The sequence below is a fragment of the Oncorhynchus masou genome, chromosome 10 (assembly GCF_036934945.1).
Source record: "Oncorhynchus masou masou isolate Uvic2021 chromosome 10, UVic_Omas_1.1, whole genome shotgun sequence".
In the NCBI taxonomy this organism is placed as follows: Eukaryota; Metazoa; Chordata; class Actinopteri; order Salmoniformes; family Salmonidae; genus Oncorhynchus; species Oncorhynchus masou.
The window spans coordinates 45856011-45881971 of NC_088221.1; the positions used below are offsets into that span (position 1 = coordinate 45856011).

Consider the following 25961-nt stretch of genomic DNA (forward strand, 5'->3'; position numbering starts at 1 on the left):
TGACTTCGATACCAATACCAGGTTTAGTATCATAATACTAGATACCATCACGATAAATGATAACACACACACACACACACACACACACACACACACAAAAAAAGCATATTAGACAGTCATAGAATGGCACTTGATCCAGATAGAAACTCAGCTACTGCTCTGTTTTATCGTTAGGCATCTTTTGAGTTCAATATCATTACATTTGAACAATTGTTTTAGAGACAGCCATGTATGCATGTATGAATCAATTACATAATCATTTTGACTTTGCAATCTAACTACAAAACAACATAACGGTCATCATTTATTTGAATGGTAAATCTCTATTGATAAACTGGGTAAATCAAGGTCTATTCACAATACAGGTGAATAAGAGTGAAAGACCAATGAGTGAAAGGGAACACATGTTCAGTTGCACAACTAAATGCATTCAACCCAGAAATGTCTTCCACATTTAACCCAACCCCTCTGAATCAGTGTGTGTCATGCATTGAGTTATTGAGCTTGTTTTAACTGATATCATGAGGTTCCAGATGAGCAACGCTCCATTTAGGATTTATTTTATTGCCAACTGCTTTGAGAAAATGCTATTTTATTGTACTGATCAACAACATTTGCTTAGAAGAATCAATCTCTTGTTTTCTAAAAGTGTGCACTGTAGACCTTATTGTGAAATGCTAACTTACAAGCCTTTAACCCACAATGCCGTTTTTAAGGGAGAGGTTGTTATTGGACACTGATGGGCTGAAAAATAAGTGTTAAGTAAAAAATAGATAAATAACACTATATTATGTATTACTTATTTATTTATATATACACTAATAACAGGCTATATACATGGGGTACCGGTACAGAGTCAATGTGTGGGGGCACCGGTTAGTCGAGGTAATTGGGGTAATATGTACATGTAGTTAGAGTTAAAGTGACTATGCATAGATAATAACAAAGAGTAGCAGCAGAGTAAAAGAGGGGGTAGAAGCTTGGGGGTAGAAGCTGTTATGAAGCTTTTTGGACCAAGACTTGGCGCTCCGGTACCGCTTGCTGTGCGGTAGCAGAGAGAACAGTCTATGACTAGGGTGGCTGGAGACTTTGAACATTTTTAGGGCCTTCCTCTGACATGCCTGGTATAGAGGTCCTGGATGGCAGGTAGCTTGGCCCCAGTGATGTACTGGGCCACAAGCACTACCCTCTGTAGTGCCTTACGGTCGGATGCCGAGCATACCAGGCGGTGATGTAACCGGTCAGGATGCTCTCGATGGTGCAGTTATGGAACTTTTTGAGGATCTGGGTAGCCATGCCAAATCTGTTCAGTCTCCTGGGGGGGGGGGAAGGTGTTGTCGTGCCCTCTTCATGACTGTCTTGGTGTATTTGAACTATAATAGTTTGTTGGTGATGTGGACACCATGGAATTTGAAGATCTCAACCTGCTCCATACCAGCCCGTTGATGAAAATGGGTGCGTGCTCGGTCCTCCTTTTCCTGTAGTCCACAATCATCTCCTTTGTCTTGATCATGTGAAGGGAGAGGTTGTTATCCTGACACCGCACAGCCAGGTCTCTGACCTCCTCCTTATAGGCTGTCTCATCGTTGTCGGTGATCAGGCCTACCGCTATTGTGTCATTGGAAACTTAATGATGTTGTTGGAGTCGTACCTGGCCATGCAGTCATGAGTGAACAGGGAGTACAGGATGGGACTGAGCATGCACCCCTGAGGGGCCCCCGCGACCAGCAACAATATATTATATCAAATGACAGTCAACTTTTTGTTGTGTATTTGTATGCAGATCTGGATCGTGCACAACATTTTAAACGTAGCATTCACCTTAAATATGTTGTGAGCCTTGAGCAGTTCATTCATCTGTCAATTAGCTTATTGATTGCCTTGGCAATGTACTGTGGTGTGTTTAAAACTATTTATAATGTGTCTTAGAGTATGAGTGCTGATCTAGGATCAATTTGTCTTTTTTGATCATAATGAATAATATCATATAGACAGGGGGAACCTGATCCTAGACCAGCACTCCTACTTCGAGGCGCTTTATGAATAGCCTAGGTCAGATTTCCTCTGCTATTTCTCTTGGTGGCTTGTCCCATGCATGAGTCAAACGGGCCCTTGTGGGAGCTGCGGTGGAGCCGATTTATTATGGTGCCCAATTATAACACCTCACTGCACCGCCATTACAACAGACCTTTTTACAGCAGGGGTCTTAAACCTTTTCTTGCCTAGGGACCCCCGCCCAGGCAAATCGGCAACCCATGGACCCCCTTTATATCTAAGCAAAAGGTTGAATAACCCCATTTTACGGCATTGAATTATTCTTATTTTTTCACCTTTATTTAACCAGGTAGGCTAGTTGAGAACAAGTTCTCATTTACAACTGCGACCTGGCCAAGATAAAGCATAGCAGTTTGAACAGACAACACAGAGTTACACATGGAGTAAACAATTAACAAGTCAATAACACAGTAGAAAAAAAGAGAGTCTATATACATTGTGTGCAAAAGGCATGAGGAGGTAGGCGAATAATTATAATTTTGCAGATTAACACTGGAGTGATAAATGATCAGATGGTCATGTACAGGTAGAGATACTGGTGTGCAAAAGAGCAGAAAAGTAAATAAATATAAACAGTATGGGGATGAGGTAGGTAAGTTGGGTGGCTATTTACCGATAGACTAGTTACAGCTGCAGCGATCGGTTAGCTGCTCAGATAGCAGATGTTTGAAGTTGGTGAGGGAGATAAAAATCTTCAACTTCAGCAATTTTTGCAATTAGTTCCAGTCACAGGCAGCAGAGAACTGGAACGAAAGGCGGCCAAATGAGGTGTTGGCTTTAGGGATGATCAGTGAGATACACCTGCTGGAGCGCGTGCTTCGGGTGGGTGTTGCCATCGTGACCAGTGAACTGAGATAAGGCGGAACTTTACCTAGCATGGACTTGAAGATGACCTGGAGCCAGTGGGTCTGGCGACGAATATGTAGCGAGGGCCAGCCGACTAGAGCATACAGGTCACAGTGGTGGGTGGTATAAGGTGCTTTAGTAACAAAACGGATGGCACTGTGATAAACTGCATCCAGTTTGCTGAGTAGAGTATTGGAAGCTATTTTGTAGATGACATCGCCGAAGTCGAGGATCGGTAGGATAGTCAGTTTTACTAGGGTAAGTTTGGCGTCGTAAGTGAAGGAGGCTTTGTTGCGGAATAGAAAGCCGACTCTTGATTTGATTTTGGATTGGAGATGTTTGATACGAGTCTGGAAGGAGAGTTTACAGTCTAGCCAGACACCTAGGTACTTGTAGATGTCCACATATTCTAGGTCGGAACCATCCAGGGTGGTGATGCTAGTCGGGCGTGCGGGTGCAGACAGCGAACGGTTGAAAAGCATGCATTTGGTTTTACTAGCGTTTAAGAGCAGTTGGAGGCCACGGAAGGAGTCTTGTATGGCGTTGAAGCTCGTTTGGAGGTTAGATAGCACAGTGTCCAAGGAAGGGCCGGAAGTATACAGAATGGTGTCGTCTGCGTAGAGGTGGATCAGGGAATCGCCCGCAGCAAGAGCAACATCATTGATATATACAGAGAAAAGAGTCAGCCCGAGAATTGAACCCTGTGGCACCCCTATAGAGACTGCCAGAGGACCGGACAGCATGCCCTCCGATTTGACACACTGAACTCTGTCTGCAAAGTAGTTGGTGAACCAGGCAAGGCAGTTGTTAGAAAAACCGAGGCTACTGAGTCTGCCGATAAGAAAATGGTGATTGACATAGTCGAAAGCCTTGGCCAGGTCGATGAAGACGGCTGCACAGTACTGTCTTTTATCGATGGCGGTTATGATATCGTTTAGTACCTTGAGCGTGGCTGAGGTGCACCCGTGACCGGCTCGGAAACCAGATTGCACAGTGGAGAAGGTACGGTGGGATTCGAGATGGTCAGTGACCTGTTTGTTGATTTGGCTTTCGAAGACCTTAGATAGGCAGGGCAGGATGGATATAGGTCTGTAACAGTTTGGGTCCAGGGTGTCTCCCCCTTTGAAGAGGGGGATGACTGCGGCAGCTTTCCAATCCTTGGGGATCTCAGACGTAATGAAAGAGAGGTTGAACAGGCTGGTAATAGGGGTTGCGACAATGGCGGCGGATAGTTTCAGAAATAGAGGGTCCAGATTGTCAAGCCCAGCTGATTTGTACGGGTCCAGGATTTGCAGCTCTTTCAGAACATCTGCTATCTGGATTTGGGTAAAGGAGAACCTGGAGAGGCTTGGGCGAGTAGCTGCAGGGGGGGCGGGGGTGCTATTGCAGTCCGCCACAGGATGTTTTTGTGCTGGTCGAGGGCAGTCAGGTCTGGAGTGAGCCAGGTGCTATATCTGTTCTTAGTTCTGCATTTTTTGAACGGAGCATGCTTATCTAAAATGGTGAGCCAGTTACTTTTAAAGAATGACCAGGCATCCTCAACTGACGGGATGAGGTCAATATCCTTCCAGGATACCCGGGCCAGGTCGATTAGAAAGGCCTGCTCGCAGAAGTGTTTTAGGGAGCGTTTGACAATGATGAGGGGTGGTCGTTTGACTGCGGATCCGTAGCGGATACAGGCAATGAGGCAGTGATCGCTGAGATCCTGGTTGAAGACAGCGGAGGTGTATTTGGAGGGCCAGTTGGTCAGGATGACGTCTATGAGGGTGCCCTTGTTTACAAATTTAGGGTTGTACCTGGTGGGTTCCTTGATGATTTGTGTGAGATTGAGGGCAGCTAGCTTAGATTGTAGGACTGCCGGGGTGTTAAGCATATCCCAGTTTAGGTCACCTAACAGAACAAACTCTGAAGCTAGATGGGGGGCGATCAATTCACAAATGGTGTCCAGGGCACAGCTGGGAGCTGAGGGGGGTCGGTAAGCAGGCGGCAACAGTGAGAGACTTATTTCTGGAGAGAGTCATTTTTAAAATTAGTAGTTCGAACTGTTTGGGTATGGACCTGGAAAGTATGACATTACTTTGCATGCTATCTCTGCAGTTCTATCTTGACAGACAATGTTATAGTTCGGTATGGAAATCTCAACATTTTTGGTGGCCTTCCTAAGCCAGGATTCAGACACGGCAAGGACATCAGGGTTAGCAGAGTGTGCTAAAGCAGTGAGTAAAACAAACTTAGGGAGGAGGCTTCTGATGTTGACATGCATGAAACCAAGGCTTTTTCGATCACAGAAGTCAACGAATGAGGGTGCCTGGGGACATGCAGGGCCTGGGGACATGCAGGGCCTGGGTGCATGCAGGGCCTGAATCTGCCGAAAAAGTTGTTGGAAGTGTGTAACGAGAATGGCACCTGATGAAGATATTAAGAAAAACATTTTCAATGGCGCATCACGTTCGCTGATCGACCATTTTAATGGAATGTGATTAACTTGTTCTGCGGGATGGCTAACAGCAGTGAAACTAAATGTCCTGTCTGTCTGTGTAACTTCAAAGAGAAGAGTAAGAGAACAGTGATACGATCCTGTTATCACCCCTACAGTGGTGGTGTTGTCTCTCTCTGAATAGCTGTCTCTACAGCAGAGAGTCAGGACCACACAGCACAGGGATGGATGAGACCATTTGACCGTCACTGTCATTCTCTGTTTTATTGTCATATCGCTTTCTAGACATATCCGGAGGGGAATAATAGACAAATGTCAGTTGCTGCTGAAGCAAAGCGTCCTACACAGAGTGACTGGCTTCGGGAATATTTGTGTCTGGCAGTTTAAGTCAAGCAGCATGGTGCCTTATTTTCAAGTGTACTGAAGAGGATTAAGGGATGAGAGGGGAAAAGAGGGCCAGCCTTTCGCTAATTCCAAACTTCTTTAGAAACCCCCTGCTCCTTAGTTTATTTCCATGGTCCTCTAAGCCTGCCATGATAGAGAGGTCTCCAGCAACAATATATTATATCAAATGACAGTCCACTTTCTGTTGTGCTTCATGATTAAGTAGAGCAAATTATTGCAAAATAATGTGCTCCAATCGTTTGGTTTGCCCCAATGTTGTAACCAATGCCGCCTGAGCTTCCCCTGTGTTCTGTTGATGTGTTCTGCAAGAGGGGGCATAGTAAGGCTGGATAATCAATTTGGTTATTTTCAGTGTTAAGATTAACAGTAGGAGGCTCAGAGCACAGAGTGATGCACTGTTTTTCACACAGCAGAGCAATTGTCACAACAGAACACAAATATACTTCATGCAAAATCAAAGTTTCCAGCTGTCTTCACCAAGGGCATTCAAGTCAGTAACAGGGAGGCTGTCCGAGTCTGGGAGAGAGGGGGCCAGTCAGGGGATGGTGTGTGCAGGAGGTGAAGGCTCTCTCTTTATCCCCAGGCTCTCTCTTTATCTCCTCTGAATCCAGGGGACATTCATGTCTTGGCTGTCCTCTCCAGCCCTGGTGGTTTGGTTGCTGTGACATAATGACTTTGATAGCAGTGGCCGAATCGCCACTTTTACTAAATGTTCATGTCGCTGTGATTTAATCCGCGGCTTGGGGTTTGGGCTTGGAGCAGAATGTGGAAAGAGCAGAGATATTATCTCTGATCCTACTTTATGTAAAATACCCTTTTTTATCTAAATAACTGACAGTTTTACTGTCTCCCTTGATGTTAATGAAGCTCTTACTTTGTGCCCACACCCCTTGACTGTTCCTAGAAGTAAAGCCTTGACTGTTCCCTTATTTTGGATAGAAGTAAAGCCTTGACTGTTCCCTTATTTTGGATAGAAGTAAGGTCTTGACTGTTCCCTTATTTTGGATAGAAGTAAGGTCTTGGCTGTTCCCTTATTTTGGATAGAAGTAAGGGAACAGCCTCTTTCTTTAATGATGCATCCTCATTTCATTAAAACCTCTGAAAATTCTGAAAAGAAAGCATCCTCATCGTCCTCTCCCTCAGACTAACCTTCCTCCTCCTCATCTCCATCTCCCGTCATGACCACCTGCCCTTTCTCTCGTCAGGGCTTCCCCCCAGCACCATCCATAGCATTACCACCATCCATAACATGACTAGGCCCATCCTCATCTACAACACCATCTATAGCCTGACTCGACCCAGCCTCATCTACACCACCATCTATAGCATGACTAGACCCAGCCTCATCTACACCACCATCTATAGCATGACTAGACCCAGCCTCATCTACACCACCATCTATAACCTGACTAGACCCAGCCTCATCTACACCACCATCTATAGCATGACTAGACTCAGCCTCATCTACACCACCATCTATAACATGACTAGGCCCAGCCTCATCTACACCACCACCATCACATCACAGCACTACAGCATGACTTGGCACGTTGACTTTGACTTCCCCCACTGGCACGTGTACCCTCACCTTGTCTACGGTCTTTATGTGGGCACGCAAAGATCTTATGCCCCAAATCCCCACACTCATAGCACCGCAGACTATCTGTGCTGGCAAACCCCGCGTGGAGACCCTTCCCATGCCTCACTTTAAAATGTACATTTAAGAGTTGCTCATTGTTATTCAGAAACATGAACACTTGCCTCGGGAATCAAACAACATACTTAACGGTATCTGCCTGAAAACCTGTCGACGGTACACGCAAAACCGCTAGCAAACTTCCCAAAACAACTCAGCTCTTTCCGGATTTGATCACCGTAATAAACGGAGGCAGATTGACTACTACAACCCTTGTCGGAAGAGGAGAAATCGGCAACAACATATCCCTTACTGACCGACAATGAACAGACAAATGCATGCAATCATGTAAGACACCTGCTTTTTAGCGTGACCTTTGTCATTACATGATGATGCCTCCTTTAATCCTCTGTCTATGTTGATGTCATGATGCATCCCTATAGTGTTACTTTGCATCGCTGTGTTGGTAAGCACAACACAGTGAGTCAGAGACAGACAGTGAGACACACAGTGAGTCAGAGACAGACACAGTGAGACAGGCAGTGAGGTTCTTGGTGTGTTTCATGCTTTAGAATGTCTATCCTTCACCCTGTCCCCTACTCCTCACCCTCTGTCTGTCCATTAGAATGTCTATCCTTCACCCTGTCCCCTACTCCTCACCCTCTGTCTGTCCATTAGAATGTCTATCCTTCACCCTGTCCCCTACTCCTCACCCTCTGTCTGTCCATTAGAATGTCTATCCTTCACCCTGTCCCCTACTCCTCACCCTCTGTCTGTCCATTAGAATGTCTATCCTTCACCCTGTCCCCCACTCTTCATTATGCACTATATTCTAGTGATGTACTATATCCTTCACGCTGTCCCCTACTCCTCATCCTCTCTCTGTCCATTAGAATGTCTATCCTTCACCCTGTCCCCCACTCTTCATTATGCACTATATTCTAGTTATGCACTATATTCTAGTGATGCACTATATTCTAGTGATGTACTATATCCTTCACGCTGTCCCCTACTCCTCATCCTCTCTCTGTCCATTAGAATGTCTATCCTTCACCCTGTCCCCCACTCTTCATTATGCACTATATTCTAGTTATGCACTATATTCTAGTGATGCACTATATTCTAGTGATGTACTATATCCTTCACACTGTCCCCCACTCTTCATTATGCACTATATTCTAGTTATGCACTATATTCTAGTGATGCACTATATTCTAGTGATGTACTATATCCTTCACCCTGTCCCCCACTCTTCATTATGCACTATATTCTAGTTATGCACTATATTCTAGTGATGCACTATATTCTAGTGATGTACTATATCCTTCACCCTGTCCCCCACTCTTCATTATGCACTATATTCTAGTTATGCACTATATTCTAGTGATGCACTGTATTCTAGTGATGCACTATATTCTAGTGATGTACTATATCCTAGTGATGTACTATATCCTAGTGATGTAGTATATACTAGTGATGTACTATATTCTAGTGATGTACTATATTCTAGTAGTGATGCACTATATTCTAGTAGTGATGCACTATATTCTAGTAGTGATGCACTATATTCTAGTGATGTACTATATTCTAGTAGTGATGCACTATATTCTAGTAGTGATGCACTATATTCTAGTAGTGATGCACTATATTCTAGTAGTGATGCACTATATTCTAGTGATGCAATGTATTCTAGTGATGCACTGTATTCTAGTGATGTGCTATATCCTTCACGCTGTCCCCTACTCCTCACCCTCTGTCTGTCCATTAGAATGTCTATCCTTCACCCTGTCCCCCACTCTTCATTATGCACTATATTCTAGTTATGCACTATATTCTAGTGATGCACTGTATTCTAGTGATGCACTGTATCCTAGTGATGTACTATATCCTAGTGATGTACTATATCCTAGTGATGTACTATATCCTAGTGATGTACTATATCCTAGTGATGTAGTATATACTAGTGATGTAGTATATAGTAGTGATGCACTATATTCTAGTAGTGATGCACTATATTCTAGTAGTGATGCACTATATTCTAGTAGTGATGCACTATATTCTAGTGATGCACTGTATTCTAGTGATGCACTGTATTCTAGTGATGCACTGTATTCTAGTGATGCACTATATTCTAGTGATGCACTGTATTCTATTGATGCACTGTATTCTAGTGATGCAATGTATTCTAGTGATGCACTGTATTCTAGTGATGCACTGTATTCTAGTGATGCACTGTATTCTAGTGATGCACTGTATTCTAGTGATGCACTGTATTCTAGTGATGCACTGTATTCTAGTGATGCAATGTATTCTAGTGATGTACTATATTCTAGTGATGCACTATATTCTAGTGATGTACTATATTCTAGTGATGCACTGTATTCTAGTGATGCACTATATTCTAGTGATGCACTGTATTCTAGTGATGCACTGTATTCTAGTGATGCACTATATTCTAGTGATGCAATGTATTCTAGTGATGCACTGTATTCTAGTGATGCACTGTATTCTAGTGATGCACTGTATTCTAGTGATGCACTGTATTCTAGTGATGCACTGTATTCTAGTGATGCACTGTATTCTAGTGATGCAATGTATTCTAGTGATGCACTGTATTCTAGTGATGCACTGTATTCTAGTGATGCACTGTATTCTAGTGATGCAATGTATTCTAGTGATGTACTGTATTTTAGTGATGCACTATATTCTAGTGATGCACTATATTCTAGTGATGCACTGTATTCTAGTGATGCACTGTATTCTAGTGATGCACTGTATTCTAGTGATGCACTATATTCTAGTGATGCGATGTATTCTAGTACCAAATGCAGAAAACCCAGGCTACTAACTTAGATTTCCTGTCCGTATGATTCTTTGGTTCTGCGGAGAGGTCTGATACTGCAGGTTCACAGCTGTTGAGGCTGAAGCAGCAGGACCTTGGCAGGCCCTGCATCAGTATGGGTGAGTGGGTGTTTGGCTGGTGGATGCTCTGGTGGCCTCTAGCCTCTTTCTCCCCTGTGCTCTCACCTCCACCATATGAAAACTGCTGGTCCTCTGTGGTGGGCACTGTAGTTCCCTTGCATCCTGTAGTTAGGAGGGAGACTCGTGTAGGGAGACAGAGCAGGGAACCAGAAAGCTATGGAGAGGGAAGCTGGCTATGGTGGTGCTATATTGGACAGATTTCATTTAAATATTGTTTTATTTTATTGAGGCAATTGACAGTTTAATTAACACTGATATAAGTGAGTGTAATAATTCAAAACATGAACCCATTTCCCATGTGTCAGTAATGAGGATTGCCCTCTTGTGATTGTAAGAGGTCACTACATACAGGATTACAGGAAGTAGAGAAAGTCTTAGTTCCAATGACTGCCCTTATGTGGAGATGAACGGAATGAGGAGAGGGAGAGAGCTTGGTGAACAAGGAGAGGAGTACGTGGGTGGAGCAGTGACAGATTAGAGAAGGAGAAGAGGGTGGTGAAGATTGTAGAACGATAGAATGGGGGTGAAGATTGTAGAATGAGAGAATAAGGAGAGAAGGGGGGGTGAAGATTGTAGAACGATAGAATGGGGGTGAAGATTGTAGAATGAGAGAATAAGGAGAGAAGGGGGTGAAGATTGTAGAATGAGATAATGAGAGAAGGGGGGTGAAGATTATAGAATGATAGAATGGGGGTGAAGATTGTAGAATGAGATAATTAGGAGAGAAGGGGGGTGAAGATTGTAGAACGATAGAATAAGGAGAGAAGGGGGGTGAAGATTATAGAATGATAGAATGGGGGTGAAGATTGTAGAATGAGATAATTAGGAGAGAAGGGGGTGAAGATTGTAGAATGATAGAAAGGGGGTGAATATTGTAGAATGATAGAATAAGGGGAGAAGGGGGGGGGGTGAAGATTGTAGAACGATAGAATGGAGGGGTGAAGATTGTAGAACGATAGAATGGGGGTGAAGATTGTAGAATGAGAGAATAAGGGGAGAAGGGGGGTGAAGATTGTAGAACGATAGAATGGAGGGGTGAAGATTGTAGAACGATAGAATGGGGGGTGAAGATTGTAGAACGATAGAATGGAGGGGTGAAGATTGTAGAACGATAGAATGGGGGTGAAGATTGTAGAATGATAGAATGGGGGGAAAGGGGGGTGAAGATTGTAGAACGATAGAATGGAGGGGTGAAGATTGTAGAACGATAGAATGGGGGGTGAAGATTGTAGAATGAGAGAATAAGGGGAGAAAGGGGGGGTGAAAATTGTAGAACGATAGAATGGAGGGGTGAAGATTGTAGAACGATAGAATGGGGGGTGAAGATTGTAGAACGATATAATGGAGGGGTGAAGATTGTAGAATGAGAGAATAAGGGGAGAAAGGGGGGTGAAGATTGTAGAACGATAGAATGGAGGGGTGAAGATTGTAGAACGATAGAATGGGGGGTGAAGATTATAGAATGAGAGAATAAGGGGAGAAGGGGGGTGAAGATTGTAGAACGATAGAATGGAGGGGTGAAGATTGTAGAACGATAGAATGGGGGGTGAAGATTGTAGAATGATAGAATGGGGGGAAAGGGGGGGTGAAGATTGTAGAACGATAGAATGGAGGGGTGAAGATTGTAGAACGATAGAATGGGGGGTGAAGATTGTAGAATGAGAGAATAAGGGGAGAAAGGGGGGGTGAAGATTGTAGAACGATAGAATGGAGGGGTGAAGATTGTACATTTAACATTTACATTTACATTCAAGTCATTTAGCAGACGCTCTTATCCAGAGCGACTTACAAATTGGTGAATTCACCTTCTGACATCCAGTGGAACAGCCACTTTACAATAGTGCATCTAAATCATTAAGGGGGGGTGGTGAGAAGGATTACTTATCCTAGAACGATAGAATGGGGGGTGAAGATTGTAGAATGATAGAATGGGGGGAAGATTGTAGAATGAGAGAATAAGGGGAGAAAGCGGGGTGAAGATTGTAGAATGATAGAATAGGGGGTGAAGATTGTAGAACGATAGAATGGAGGGGTGAAGATTGTAGAACGATAGAATGGGGGGTGAAGATTGTAGAATGATAGAATGGAGGGGTGAAGATTGTAGAACGATAGAATGGGGGTGAAGATTGTAGAATGATAGAATGGGGGGTGAAGATTGTAGAATGAGAGACTAAGGGAAGAAAGGGTGAGTGAAGATTGAAGAACGATAGAATGGAGGGGTGAAGATTGTAGAACAATATAATGGGGGGGTGAAGATTGTAGAATGATAGAATGGGGGGTGAAGATTGTAGAATGAGAGAATAAGGGGAGAAGGGGGTGAAGATTGTAGAACGATAGAATGGAGGGGTGAAGATTGTAGAATGATAGAATGGGGGGTGAAGATTGTAGAACGATAGAATGTGGGGGTGAAGATTGTAGAATGATATAATGGGGGGTGAAGATTGTAGAATGATAGAAAGGGGGGTGAAGATTGTAGAACGATAGAATGGAGGGGTGAAGATTGTAGAACGATAGAATGTGGGGGTGAAGATTGTAGAATGATAGAATGGGGGGTGAAGATTGTAGAATGATAGAATAAGGGGAGAAAGGGGGGGTGAAGATTGTAGAACGATAGAATGGAGGGGTGAAGATTGTAGAATGATAGAAAGGGGGTGAAGATTGTACAACGATATAATGGAGGGGTGAAGATTGTAGAATGAGATAATAAGGAGAGAAAGGGAGGTGTGAAGATTGTAGAATGAAAGAATGGGGGGTGAAAATTGTAGAATGATAGAATGGGGGGTGAAGATTGTAGAACGATATAATGGAGGGGTGAAGATTGTAGAATGAGAGAATAAGGAGAGAAAGGGAGGGGTGAATATTGTAGAATGATAGAATGGGGGTGAAGTTTGTAGAATGAGAGAATAAGGGGAGAAAGGGGGGTGAAGATTGTAGAACGATAGAATGGAGGGGTGAAGATTGTAGAATGATAGAATGGAGGGGTGAAGATTGTAGAATGATAGAATGGGGGTGAAGATTGTAGAATGAGAGAATGGGGGGGGGTGAAGATTGTAGAATGAGATAATAAGGGGAGAAGGGGGGTGAAGATTGTAGAATGATAGAATGGGGGGGTGAAGATTGTAGAATGAGAGAATAAGGGGAGAAAGGGGGGTGAAGATTGTAGAATGATAGAATGGAGGGGTGAAGATTGTAGAATGATAGAATGGAGGGGTGAAGATTGTAGAATGATAGAATGGGGGGTGAAGATTGTAGAATGATAGAATGGGGGGTGAAGATTGTAGAATGATAGAAAGGGGGGTGAAGATTGTACAACGATAGAATGGAGGGGTGAAGATTGTAGAACGATAGAATGGGGGGTGAAGATTGTAGAACGATAGAATGGAGGGGTGAAGATTGTAGAACGATAGAATGGGGGGTGAAGATTGTAGAATGATAGAATGGAGGGGTGAAGATTGTAGAACGATAGAATGGGGGGTGAAGATTGTAGAATGATAGAATGGGGGCTGAAGATTGTAGAATGATAGAATGGGGGCTGAAGATTGTAGAATGAGAGAATAAGGGGAGAAAGGGGGGTGAAGATTGTAGAACGATAGAATGGAGGGGTGAAGATTGTAGAATGATAGAATGGAGGGGTGAAGATTGTAGAATGATAGAATGGGGGTGAAGATTGTAGAATGATAGAATGGGGGGTGAAGATTGTAGAATGATAGAAAGGGGGGTGAAGATTGTACAACGATAGAATGGAGGGGTGAAGATTGTAGAACGATAGAATGGGGGGTGAAGATTGTAGAATGATAGAATGGAGGGGTGAAGATTGTAGAACGATAGAATGGGGGGTGAAGATTGTAGAATGATAGAATGGGGGGTGAAGATTGTAGAATGAGAGAATAAGGGGAGAAAGGGGGTGAAGATTGTAGAACGATAGAATGGAGGGGTGAAGATTGTAGAATGATAGAATGGAGGGGTGAAGATTGTAGAATGATAGAATGGGGGGGTGAAGATTGTAGAATGATAGAATGGGGGGGTGAAGATTGTAGAATGATAGAAAGGGGGGGTGAAGATTGTACAACGATAGAATGGAGGGGTGAAGATTGTAGAACGATAGAATGGGGGGGTGAAGATTGTAGAACGATAGAATGGAGGGGTGAAGATTGTAGAACGATAGAATGGGGGGATGAAGATTGTAGAATGATAGAATGGAGGGGTGAAGATTGTAGAACGATAGAATGGGGGGTGAAGATTGTAGAATGATAGAATGGGGGGTGAAGATTGTAGAATGAGAGAATAAGGGGAGAAAGGGGGGGGTGAAGATTGTAGAACGATAGAATGGAGGGGTGAAGATTGTAGAACGATAGAATGGGGGGGTGAAGATTGTAGAATGAGAGAATAAAGGGAGAAAGGGGGTGAAGATTGTAGAATGATAGAATAAGGAGAGAAATGGAGGGGTGAATATTGTAGAATGATAGAATGGGGGGGTGAAGATTGTAGAATGAGAGACTAAGGGAAGAAAGGGTGAGTGAAGATTGAAGAACGATAGAATGGAGGGGTGAAGATTGTAGAACGATAGAATGGGGGGTGAAGATTGTAGAATGATAGAATGGGGGGTGAAGATTGTAGAATGAGAGAATAAGGGGAGAAGGGGGGTGAAGATTGTAGAACGATAGAATGGAGGGGTGAAGATTGTAGAATGATAGAAAGGGGGTGAAGATTGTAGAACGATAGAATGGAGGGGTGAAGATTGTAGAACGATAGAATGTGGGGGTGAAGATTGTAGAATGATAGAATGGGGGGGTAAAGATTGTAGAATGATAGAATAAGGGGAGAAAGGGGGGGTGAAGATTGTAGAACGATAGAATGGAGGGGTGAAGATTGTAGAATGATAGAATGGAGGGGTGAAGATTGTAGAACGATAGAATGGAGGGGTGAAGATTTTAGAACGATAGAATGGAGGGGTGAAGATTGTAGAATGATAGAATGGAGGGGTGAAGATTGTACAACGATATAATGGAGGGGTGAAGATTGTAGAATGAGATAATAAGGAGAGAAGGGGAGGTGAAGATTGTAGAACGATAGAATGGGGGTGAAGATTGTAGAATGAGAGAATAAGGAGAGAAAGGGAGGTGTGAAGATTGTAGAATGATAGAATGGGGGGGTGAAAATTGTAGAATGATAGAATGGGGGGGTGAAGATTGTAGAACGATATAATGGAGGGGTGAAGATTGTAGAATGAGAGAATAAGGAGAGAAAGGGAGGGGTGAATATTGTAGAATGATAGAATGGAGGGGTGAAGATTGTAGAATGATAGAATGGAGGGGTGAAGATTGTAGAATGATAGAATAAGGGGAGAAAGGGGGTGAAGATTGTAGAACGATAGAATGGAGGGGTGAAGATTGTAGAATGATAGAATGGAGGGGTGAAGATTGTAGAATGATAGAATGGGGGGGGTGAAGATTGTAGAATGATAGAATGGGGGGTGAAGATTGTAGAATGATAGAATGGGGGGTGAAGATTGTAGAATGATAGAAAGGGGGTGAAGATTGTACAACGATAGAATGGTGGGTGAAGATTGTAAAATGAGAGAATAAGGGGAGAAAGGGGGTGAAGATTGTGGAATGATAGGATGGGGGGTGAAGATTGTAGAATGAGAGAATAAGGGGAGAAAGGGGGTGAAGATTGTGGAATGATAGAATGGAGGGGTGAAGATTGTAGAATGATAGGATGGGGGGTGAAGATTGTAGAATGATAGAAAGGGGGGATGAAGATTGTAGAACAATAGAATGGAGGGGTGAAGATTGTAGAACAATAGAATGGAGGGGTGAAGATTGTAGAACAATAGAATGGAGGGGTGAAGATTGTAGAATGATAGAAAGGGGGGGGTGAAGATTGTAGAACAATAGAATGGAGGGGTGAAGATTGTAGAACGATAGAATGGGGGGTGAAGATTGTATAATGAGAGAATAAGGGGAGAAAGGGGGTGAAGATTGTAGAACGATAGAATGGGGGGTGAAGATTGTAGAATGAGAGAATAAGGGGAGAAAGGGGGTGAAGATTGTAGAACGATAGAATGGGGGGTGAAGATTGTAGAATGAGATAATAAGGGGAGAAGGGGGGGGTGAAGATTGTAGAACGATAGAATGGGGGGTGAAGATTGTAGAATGAGAGAATAAGGGGAGAAGGGGGGGGTGAAGATTGTAGAACGATAGAATGAAGGTTATCCTAGCCAAAGGGGCGGGACTGTTACTATAAACACTGGTATAACTGCGCTACGTTCTGCTCCGGTGAAAAACGTTCAAAAGAATGCACCTTGGTTAAACAGCTCAACTCCCCTGCCTGCCTGCTATGCTTCTGTATTATTTTCAAGCAGCTCAACTCCCCTGCCTGCCTGCTATGCTTCTGTATTCTTTTCAAGCAGCTCAACTCCCCTGCCTGCCTGCTATGCTTCTGTATTCTTTTCAAGCAGCTCAACTCCCCTGCCTGCCTGCTATGCTTCTGTATTCTTTTCAAGCAGTTCAACTCCCCTGCCTGCCTGCTATGCTTCTGTATTATTTTCAAGCAGCTCATCTCCCCTGCCTGCCTGCTATGCTTCTGTATTCTTTTCCAGCAGCTCAACTCCCCTGCCTGCCTGCTATGCTTCTGTATTCTTTTCAAGCAGCTCAACTCCCCTGCCTGCCTGCTATGCTTCTGTATTCTTTTCCAGCAGCTCAACTCCCCTGCCTACCTGCTATGCTTCTGTATTCTTTTCAAGCAGCTCATCTCCCCTGCCTGCCTGCTATGCTTCTGTATTCTTTTCAAGCAGCTCAACTCCCCTGCCTGCTATGCTTCTGTATTATTTTCAAGCAGCTCAACTCCCCTGCCTGCCTGCTATGCTTCTGTCTTCTTTTCCAGCAGCTCAACTCCCCTGCCTGCCTGCTATGCTTCTGTATTCTTTTCCAGCAGGACATGTGGCTTTAACTGCAGTCCCTGACATCCCTTTGTGCCTCTAAATGTGACCCACCACCTCGATTCAGTCTTATGTAGCAAAATTTTAAATTGTGTTTTTTTTTTACATTGGATAAAAGTAGAGACTCTGAGCTAGAAAATTGTATATTAAAAAATTGCAGTTGAAGAACAATGGGAAAATAATTCTGCTTTGAAAGTTAACTTTGTAACCCCACTTTTGATAAAAATGGTCCTTCAATGTTTTGGTACACCTACTGGAGAGCTCTTCTTTGTCTATACCTATGCAGCATTGTTCACACCATCTTAAGACTGAGCCCCACCCATCTCTTTAAGGGTGGGGCTCAGTAAGCTAACGTTCGCTAGCTAACAGTATGCTTTAACTTGCAATGGATATGACTTTGACAAAATGTGAAACGTATAATATCTGAAAATGTAGCTAGACTCTTACCCATATACATGGATGAACGCTTCATGACAGTATGTATTTTTGGTACATTTGTTATTTTACCATGTAAGTTGACTGAGAACACATTCTCATTTACAGCAACAACCTGGGGAATAGTTACAGGGGAGAGGAATGAGTCAATTCGAAGCTGGGGATGATTAGGTGGACATGGTGGTATGAGGGCCAGATTGGGAATTTAGATAGGACAACGGGGTTCACACCCCTACTCTTACGATAAGTGCCATGGGATCTATAGCGACAACAGAGAGTTAGGACACCTGTTTAATGTCCCATAAGAAAGGGGCATTGGAATAATTTTTTAGACCAGAGGAAAGAGTGTCTTCTCCTGGCCCTCCCATCCAGGACCAACCCTGCTTAGCTCCAGAGGCAAGCCAGCAGTGGTATACAGGATGCTGCTGACGGTTTGTAGCTAGCTACAGCTTGATTGACCCGTTGTTGTGTCAAGGACTCCGGCTCACACTGACCTTATGCAGAAAGTAGTCCATCACAACTTTATCCCAATGATCTTTGTCGATAGCGCCTGCTAAATTCTGTTGCAAGGAGCAACACTTTTGTAGATCTCCAAGGCTAATGTTATATCTTTCAAAAATGTGTATAAAAATAATATTTCAAAAATATATGTTAAAGTGCCTCTCCTGTGAAGTAGTGCCGTGCGACATGCACCTAGCTTCATGAAACGTGTCAGGAATTAGTAGTTTTTGCCTTGGTGTTGGCTGTGTATGTTCCCTTGGGACAGGAAAAGAAGTAGTGGGTGAAAAACAGCCAGATGATCATCTCTGAACTATCATGGAGGAATGGACTTCCTAGGTGAACTGGGTTGCCACTAGATCAGCTTCAAAGAGCACTGTGCCATCGTCAGTCCCCATGGTGATACTGGGAACAGGGAAGTTGTCACAGGGACAGTCCCACCCTCCCACTCTGTCGGCTCCTCTCAGTGTCCCACCTCTCTGGGCCTCCATAAGAGGAGAGGAGGGGGAGGTTTTGAGCAATCTTCTGGGAGTGAATGGAGGGGAATGGTTTCCATGGAGACACCCACTATCCATGCACCCAGTCATACTGCACCCAGTCATACTGCACCCAGTCATACTGCACCCAGTCATACTACACTCAGTCACACTGCACCCAGTCATACTGCACCCAGTCATACTGCACCCAGTCATACTGCACCCAGTCATCCTGCACCCAGTCATACTGCACCCAGTCACTACTGCACCCAGTCATACTGCACCCAGTCATACTGCACCCAGTCACTACTGCACCCAGTCATACTGCACCCAGTCACTACTGCACCCAGTCATACTGCACCCAGTCACTACTGCACCCAGTCATACTGCACCCAGTCACTACTGCACCCAGTCATACTGCACCCAGTCACTACTGCACCCAGTCATACTGCACCCAGTCATACTGCACCCAGTCACTACTGCACCCAGTCATACTGCACCCAGTCACTACTGCACCCAGTCATACTGCACCCAGTCATACTGCACCCAGTCATACTGCACCCAGTCATACTGCACCCAGTCACTACTGCACCCAGTCATACTGCACCCAGTCATACTGCACCCAGTCACTACTGCACCCAGTCACTACTGCACCCAGTCATACTGCACCCAGTCATACTGCACCCAGTCACTACTGCACCCAGTCATACTGCACCCAGTCATACTGCACCCAGTCATACTGCACCCAGTCATACTGCACTCAGTCATACTGCACCCAGTCATACTGCACCCAGTCATACTGCACTCAGTCACTACTGCACCCAGTCATACTGCACTCAGTCATACTGCACCCAGTCATACTGCACCCAGTCATACTGCACTCAGTCACTACTGCACCCAGTCATACTGCACCCAGTCATACTGCACCCAGTCACTACTGCACTCAGTCATACTGCACTCAGTCACTACTGCACCCACTCAATACTGCACCCAGTCATACTGCACCCAGTCATACTGCACCCAGTCATACTGCACTCAGTCATACTGCACCCAGTCATACTGCACCCAGTCACACTGCACTCAGTCACTACTGCACCCACTCAATACTGCACCCAGTCATACTGCACCCAGTCATACTGCACCCAGTCATACTGCACCCAGTCATACTGCACCCAGTCACTACTGCACCCAGTCACTACTGCACCCAGTCATACTGCACCCAGTCACTACTGCACTCAGTCATACTGCACTCAGTCACTACTGCACCCAGTCATACTGCACCCAGTCATACTGCACCCAGTCATACTGCACCCAGTCATACTGCACTCAGTCACTACTGCAAATGTTTCTGTTGTTTGTCTGTTGCATTCCTCTTGATCCACAAAGTCCTAGAGGGATTTTTTTTTAAATAGGCAAGTCAGTTAAGAACAAAATTCTTATTTTACTATGACAGTGATACAGCTCGGGATCAAACCAGGGTCTGTAGTGACGCCTCTTAACACTGAGATGCAGTGCCTTAGACCGCTGCGCCACTCGGGAGCCCCTAAGAGGTGATGAGATCCAGTCCTGCTCTTGTGATCGCTGATGCTTGATTAAACTTGCAGATAGACTTTGCTGAGGGGATTTTCTGTGAAATGTCATCAGAATGAGTCTTTAAAACCGAGGGACAATATCATCCATAGTCTAAGTACACATTTATCATTGAGTGATTGAGCTAGTGAATGCCAGCCAGCCCACCATACAGTCAATAGGTAATTCACTACTGCACCAGGTATTTCTCAAACTTACCATGTATGTTTCTGTCTTTCACAGCAAAGAGCCTCAGGCAAGGTTTTGTTTGACCTGGTGTGTACCCACCTGAACCTCGTTGAGGGAGACTACTTCGGCCTAGAATACCAAGACCACAAGATGATGGTGAGTGAAGAAATAGACACAGTCCTTAAGGGTTGTTTCTGGACTGGGTGTTAGCTTGTATCTTCTTCATGTGTTAGTGTAGAAGCCTTGAATTAATCTCTCTATGCTGACTAAAGGGGCGTTTGCTTTCCTTATGTTCACAGGTTTGGTTAGACCTCCTAAAGCCTATTGTCAAGCAACTGAGACGTAAGTACGCTGACTTCATTATACACTTTTACACGGCTGGCAATGGACAGTTCATGCCTCATTTGCTTCAACTAACACTGGTGGTATGGTTGCTTAACAGAAAAAAAAATAATCAAGCCTTACAAAGAAACATGAAATGTCTTTGAAAGTAGACAGCTAGGGAACTTAACTTAGTTGTAGCGTGAGGAAGTCTCAACACCATGTCTCGTCCAAGCAAACTTAAAGTGATGCTCCAGGACTTTTTAAAATCATTTCAGCTAGTAGTTTTGAAAGTGGTACCCGTTATTTGTGTACTACTTGTCATCCAATTGTGTACTACTATCAAGAACTGTCTGTGTAGGGTTCTTCAAAGAACTCCCTGCATATGACTCTACCTAGAACACTATGACTGGTTCTGCCTAGAACCCTCTGATGGTTTCTACCCAGAACCATTTCATCTTTGGCGGGTTCTTCTTCGCACCCCTATGAAGGTTTCTACCAAAAACCATTTTATCTTATTAACCTTTTAACATGTCATTTTTTTATGACAATACATTATAAGACCTTTCATTGAGGCCATAGTTATTTCTTAACACAGTGGTGTTAGGAATGTCCTGGTTTACAGGCCACATCAGGCCTTCAAGTCACGTTATGCGGACTTTCAACGTGGTATAATTCCTATTGGAATCCAACCAGAATTAGGATAGCCAACAAGTAGAATTGTTAATCACCCACAACCTGCATTTAGATTGACTGCCAGGGTAGGGAGGGTTGAATACTGAGACTACCTCAATCATCTAAACTGGAACAACCATCTCAGTTAATGGGTGGAATAATTCTAGATACTAATAGATTGGATTACTTTTGAATACTGTGTGTTGTTTATCTTTATGTAGCATAGCATTTATCAACCAATCAATGTACATGCAAAAACACAGATATTACAGTAAAACAAACAATTCTTAAAAGCTTCCTGAAATAAAGCATGTTGGGAAATATGAAATCTTGCCGTCCGAAAAATCCTTCTTGCCTTGCAAAGAATCATCAGAGAACCCTCTCTTCCAAAAAAGGTTCTTAGGATGTTAAAGGTTCTAGGTAGTACCCTTTGCCTTACAAAGAACCCTTGTCTTCTAAAAAGGGTTCTTCTGATCAAAACGGTTCTTGGTAGAACTCGATCCCTCCGCATAGAATCCTTTTGGAACTATTTTTTCTAAGAGTGAACCATTCCCCGTTCAACGGCACCCTCTGAATGGCACACTCTGAATGGCACACTCTGAATGGCACCCTCTGAATGGGCACACATACACAATCCATGTCTCAATTGTCTCAAGGCTTAAAAATCCTTTAATCTACACTGATTGAAGTGGATTTAACAAGTAACATCATAAGGGATCATATCTTTCATGTCGTGGAAAGAGCAGGTGTCCTTAATGTTTTGTACACTCTGTGTATATATTTTTGCAATTTGTATGATATGTTACAAATCTGTCGTTCTTAAGAACCCAAAGTACATCTTTATTCACACACAGAGACCATCTATCTTCCAGACTGAGGCTCGGCTGTTAACTTGTACATCTCGAGTCATAAAGCTTTCAAGTCTTCTGGAAGACTGGCTTGCTCATCTACAAACAAGGGTTTGTGGTGCATAAGAGCAAGTACACTGCTTGTTATGATCTCATTGGTCAGTGAGACAAAAGCAAAGGAATCATAGAGATCCGGTTCTAATTCCTAATTCTATGATAGGAATCTCCAAATCTCCAGATAATGTGTTTAGAATGTGTTCTCTAATTCTATGATAGGAATCTCCAGATAATGTGTTTAGAATGTGTTCTCTAATCCTATGATAGGAATCTCCAAATCTCCAGATAATGTGTTTAGAATGTGTTCTCTAATCCTATGATAGGAATCTCGAAATCTCCAGATAATGTGTTTAGAATGTGTTCTCTAATCCTATGATAGGAATCTCCAAATCTCCAGATAATGTGTTTAGAATGTGTTCTCTAATTCTATGATAGGAATCTCCAGATAATGTGTTTAGAATGTGTTCTCTAATCCTATGATAGGAATCTCCAGATAATGTGTTTAGAATGTGTTCTCTAATCCTATGATAGGAATCTCCAAATCTCCAGATAATGTGTTTAGAATGTGTTCTCTAATCCTATGATAGGAATCTCCAGATAATGTGTTTAGAATGTGTTCTCTAATTCTATGATAGGAATCTCCAGATAATGTGTTTAGAATGTGTTCTCTGTATCGTCTTGGCTGTGACTCCTCCTCTATAACCAAGCCATTATCTCACACCCACAGGGCCCAAGCACGTAGTCCTGAGATTTGTGGTGAAGTTCTTCCCCCCAGACCACGCCCAGCTACTGGAGGAATTGACCAGGTAAGACTAAACAGACAGAAGCCACTTCAGACAAACCCTCAGTCTACAAAAGCTCAGCTATAGGGTTTCCTCATCAGCATGTGCTTAAAGCTCAGCTATAGGGTTTCCTCATCAGCAGGTGCTTAAAGCTCAGCTATAGGGTTTCCTCATCAGCAGGTGCTTAAAGCTCAGCTATAGGGTTTCCTCATCAGCATGTGCTTAAAGCTCAGCTATAGTGTTTCCTCATGAGCAGGTGCTTACAGCTCAGCTATAGGGTTTCCTCATCAGCAGGTGCTTAAAGCTCAGCTATAGGGTTTCCTCATCAGCAGGTGCTTAAAGCTCAGCTATAGGGTTTCCTCATCAGCAGGTGCTTACAGCTCAGCTATAGGGTTTCCTCATCAGCAGGTGCTTAAAGCTCAGCTATAGAGTTTCCTCATCAGCAGGTGCTTAAAGCTCAGCTATAGGGTTTCCTCATCAGCAGGTGCTTAAAGCTCAGCTATAGGGTTTCCTCATCAGCATGTGCTTAAAGCTCAGCTATAGTGTTTCCTCATCAGCAGGTGCTTAAAGCTCAGCTATAGTGTTTCCTCATCAGCAGGTGCTTAAAGTTCAGCTATAGGGTTTCCTCATCAGCAGGTGCTTAAAGCTCAGCTATAGTGTTTCCTCATCAGCAGGTGCTTAAAGCTCAGCTATAGTGTTTCCTCATCAGCAGGTGCTTAAAGGTCCAATGAGGCTGTTTTTATCTCAATATCAAATCATTTTCTGGGGAACAATAAAGTACCTTACTGTGGTTGTTTTTCATTAAAATTGTAATATAAAAAAAGAAAACAATAATAACTTCTTAGCTAAATGCAATTTCTGGAGCAAGAATTTAGCTCGGACTGTCTGGAAGTGGTATGAGTGGGGAAGGCAGACAGACAGATTTTAAACCCCCTGTGCTCCTTTGAGATCCATCTGTCAGAAGTCACTGATATCTTCTTCTAGTCATGGTAGCCAAAATAATGGGCAACTGGGCATTTTATACATGACCCTAAGCATGATGGGATAGTAATTGCTTAATTAACTCAGGAACCACACCTTTGTTGGAAGCACCTGCTTTCAATATACTTTATTTTGGCAGTTACCTGTATATAAAACACAGAAAAATCTAAGATGTTATTGTCCTGAGCCTTTAATAATGTCTTTGTATTCAGCTGACAAGCTGTCGACACGGTCTGGTGCATAAACTGGTACAGTATACTGACTGCTCAGCACACAACAGGCTATCAGCAGCTATATTATCCAGTTTCCATTAGAGTAAGTCATTCTCAGGTCAGTTCTGTGTGTTGAAATGACTGCGATGTCAGAGAATGTGAATGCTAACGTAGAAGTGACCAATGTGTTCCAGCCTCCCATAGAATAGATTTTTCTGCCTCGGCCATTTAATTCATGTCATCCATGTTTTACGCCTGCCATGTTTTTAACGTAGCACCTTCGTGTGATCCTGGTTGTTACCATTGGACTAATGTTTTTTATTATGTATATTTACTCGGTATGATAACGCCTCGACCCTAAAGAAGGGTGTAACAGTTGAAATTGGATGGGGGTAAAGACACTCGTCCTGTTATGATGATGTTGCTCTGTAATCCAATTGTCTTTGTTTTCGTGCTGCAATATGTCCCTGTATGGACGACCTGACCTACGAGTGGTTCCTCTGTTGTTCCTCCCTCCTGTGTTGTCGCCTGACAGGTTTGGATGTTAACCACAGCCAGTCATCCCTTCCACTCTGTTCTAGCCTTTCTCTTTGTCCTGTCTTGTCCAGGTACCTCTTTGCCCTGCAGATCAAGCATGACCTTGCCTGTGGACGTCTGACCTGCAACGACAGTAGCGCGGCCCTGCTGGTCTCCTATATTACCCAGTGTACGTCTCACTGTTACTTTCCCTGTGGCTTCACACAGCCTATAGGATCACAGAGCCAATAGACCATATACTTTTGTAGGAAAACAGAACCTCCTTCAAACTGTGTCAAACAGGATGTGGTGCAGCATCCCAAATTGAGAATCAGTGCATTGCCATGGATATCTTTTTCTTTTGTGGGAAGACACTGAGAGAGAGAGCTTTTTTGAAAAAGCCATCTGCTCCTCAGACTGGACTCTAATGCTAGAGGGAGCTGTCAGAGTGTAACCGAAGAGAGGGAAGAGGCATGGATGAGGATTAATCTATTCTAATCTATTCTGTTTAGGCATATATGCAAATAATCTGCATTTTTTTTATCAACCAACAGTGGTGTAGATCCTTTACACACTGCACACAATGTAATGCAATGTCCTAACTTTAACCCTTTGTTCTCCAGCTGAGATTGGGGACTTTGAGGAGAGTCAGAGTCGGCAGCACCTCCTCAACAACAGCTACATTCCTGACCAGATGGCTCTGATGGACAAGATCATGGAGTTTCACTCCAATAATGGGTGAGTAGCTCCTCTATAACTGATGTGACAGCTCTGGAAGCAGGCCTCTGAACAGGACAAGGTAGATAAAGACCGCCTACGTACACATCCCAAGGGAATGTTTTCTACCCAGGTAACGAAGTCAGGAAACTCCCCACTGACCTAACAGTGTTCTTTGTTTCAGTGTGTTAACTGACAATGGTTTTCTTTATCATGTTAAGACTGGGCTGGTTGAGTGGTTAGGGCCTGGAGGTGAACGTGTCAATGTCTGCTTTATCAGAAAAACTACCTGGGTCCCCAGAAAGGTCTGCGATCTACATGGACCACAGCCTAATGAGCAACACACCAGATTTCAGCAGAGAAAGGGCTTTTCTTTGTTAAACC

At 43.6% G+C, this 25961-nt stretch overlaps 1 protein-coding gene across 1 annotated transcript in view; it reads left to right on the top strand.

Moving 5' to 3' along the window:
* LOC135547679 (FERM, ARHGEF and pleckstrin domain-containing protein 1-like) overlaps positions 1 to 25961 on the top strand; it is a 119053-nt gene that overhangs the window by 47454 nt on the left and 45638 nt on the right. The window contains 5 exon segments of the mRNA XM_064976890.1: positions 20523 to 20624; positions 20768 to 20810; positions 23097 to 23175; positions 24953 to 25050; positions 25484 to 25598. Coding sequence (XP_064832962.1) covers positions 20523 to 20624; positions 20768 to 20810; positions 23097 to 23175; positions 24953 to 25050; positions 25484 to 25598 — 437 coding nt within the window.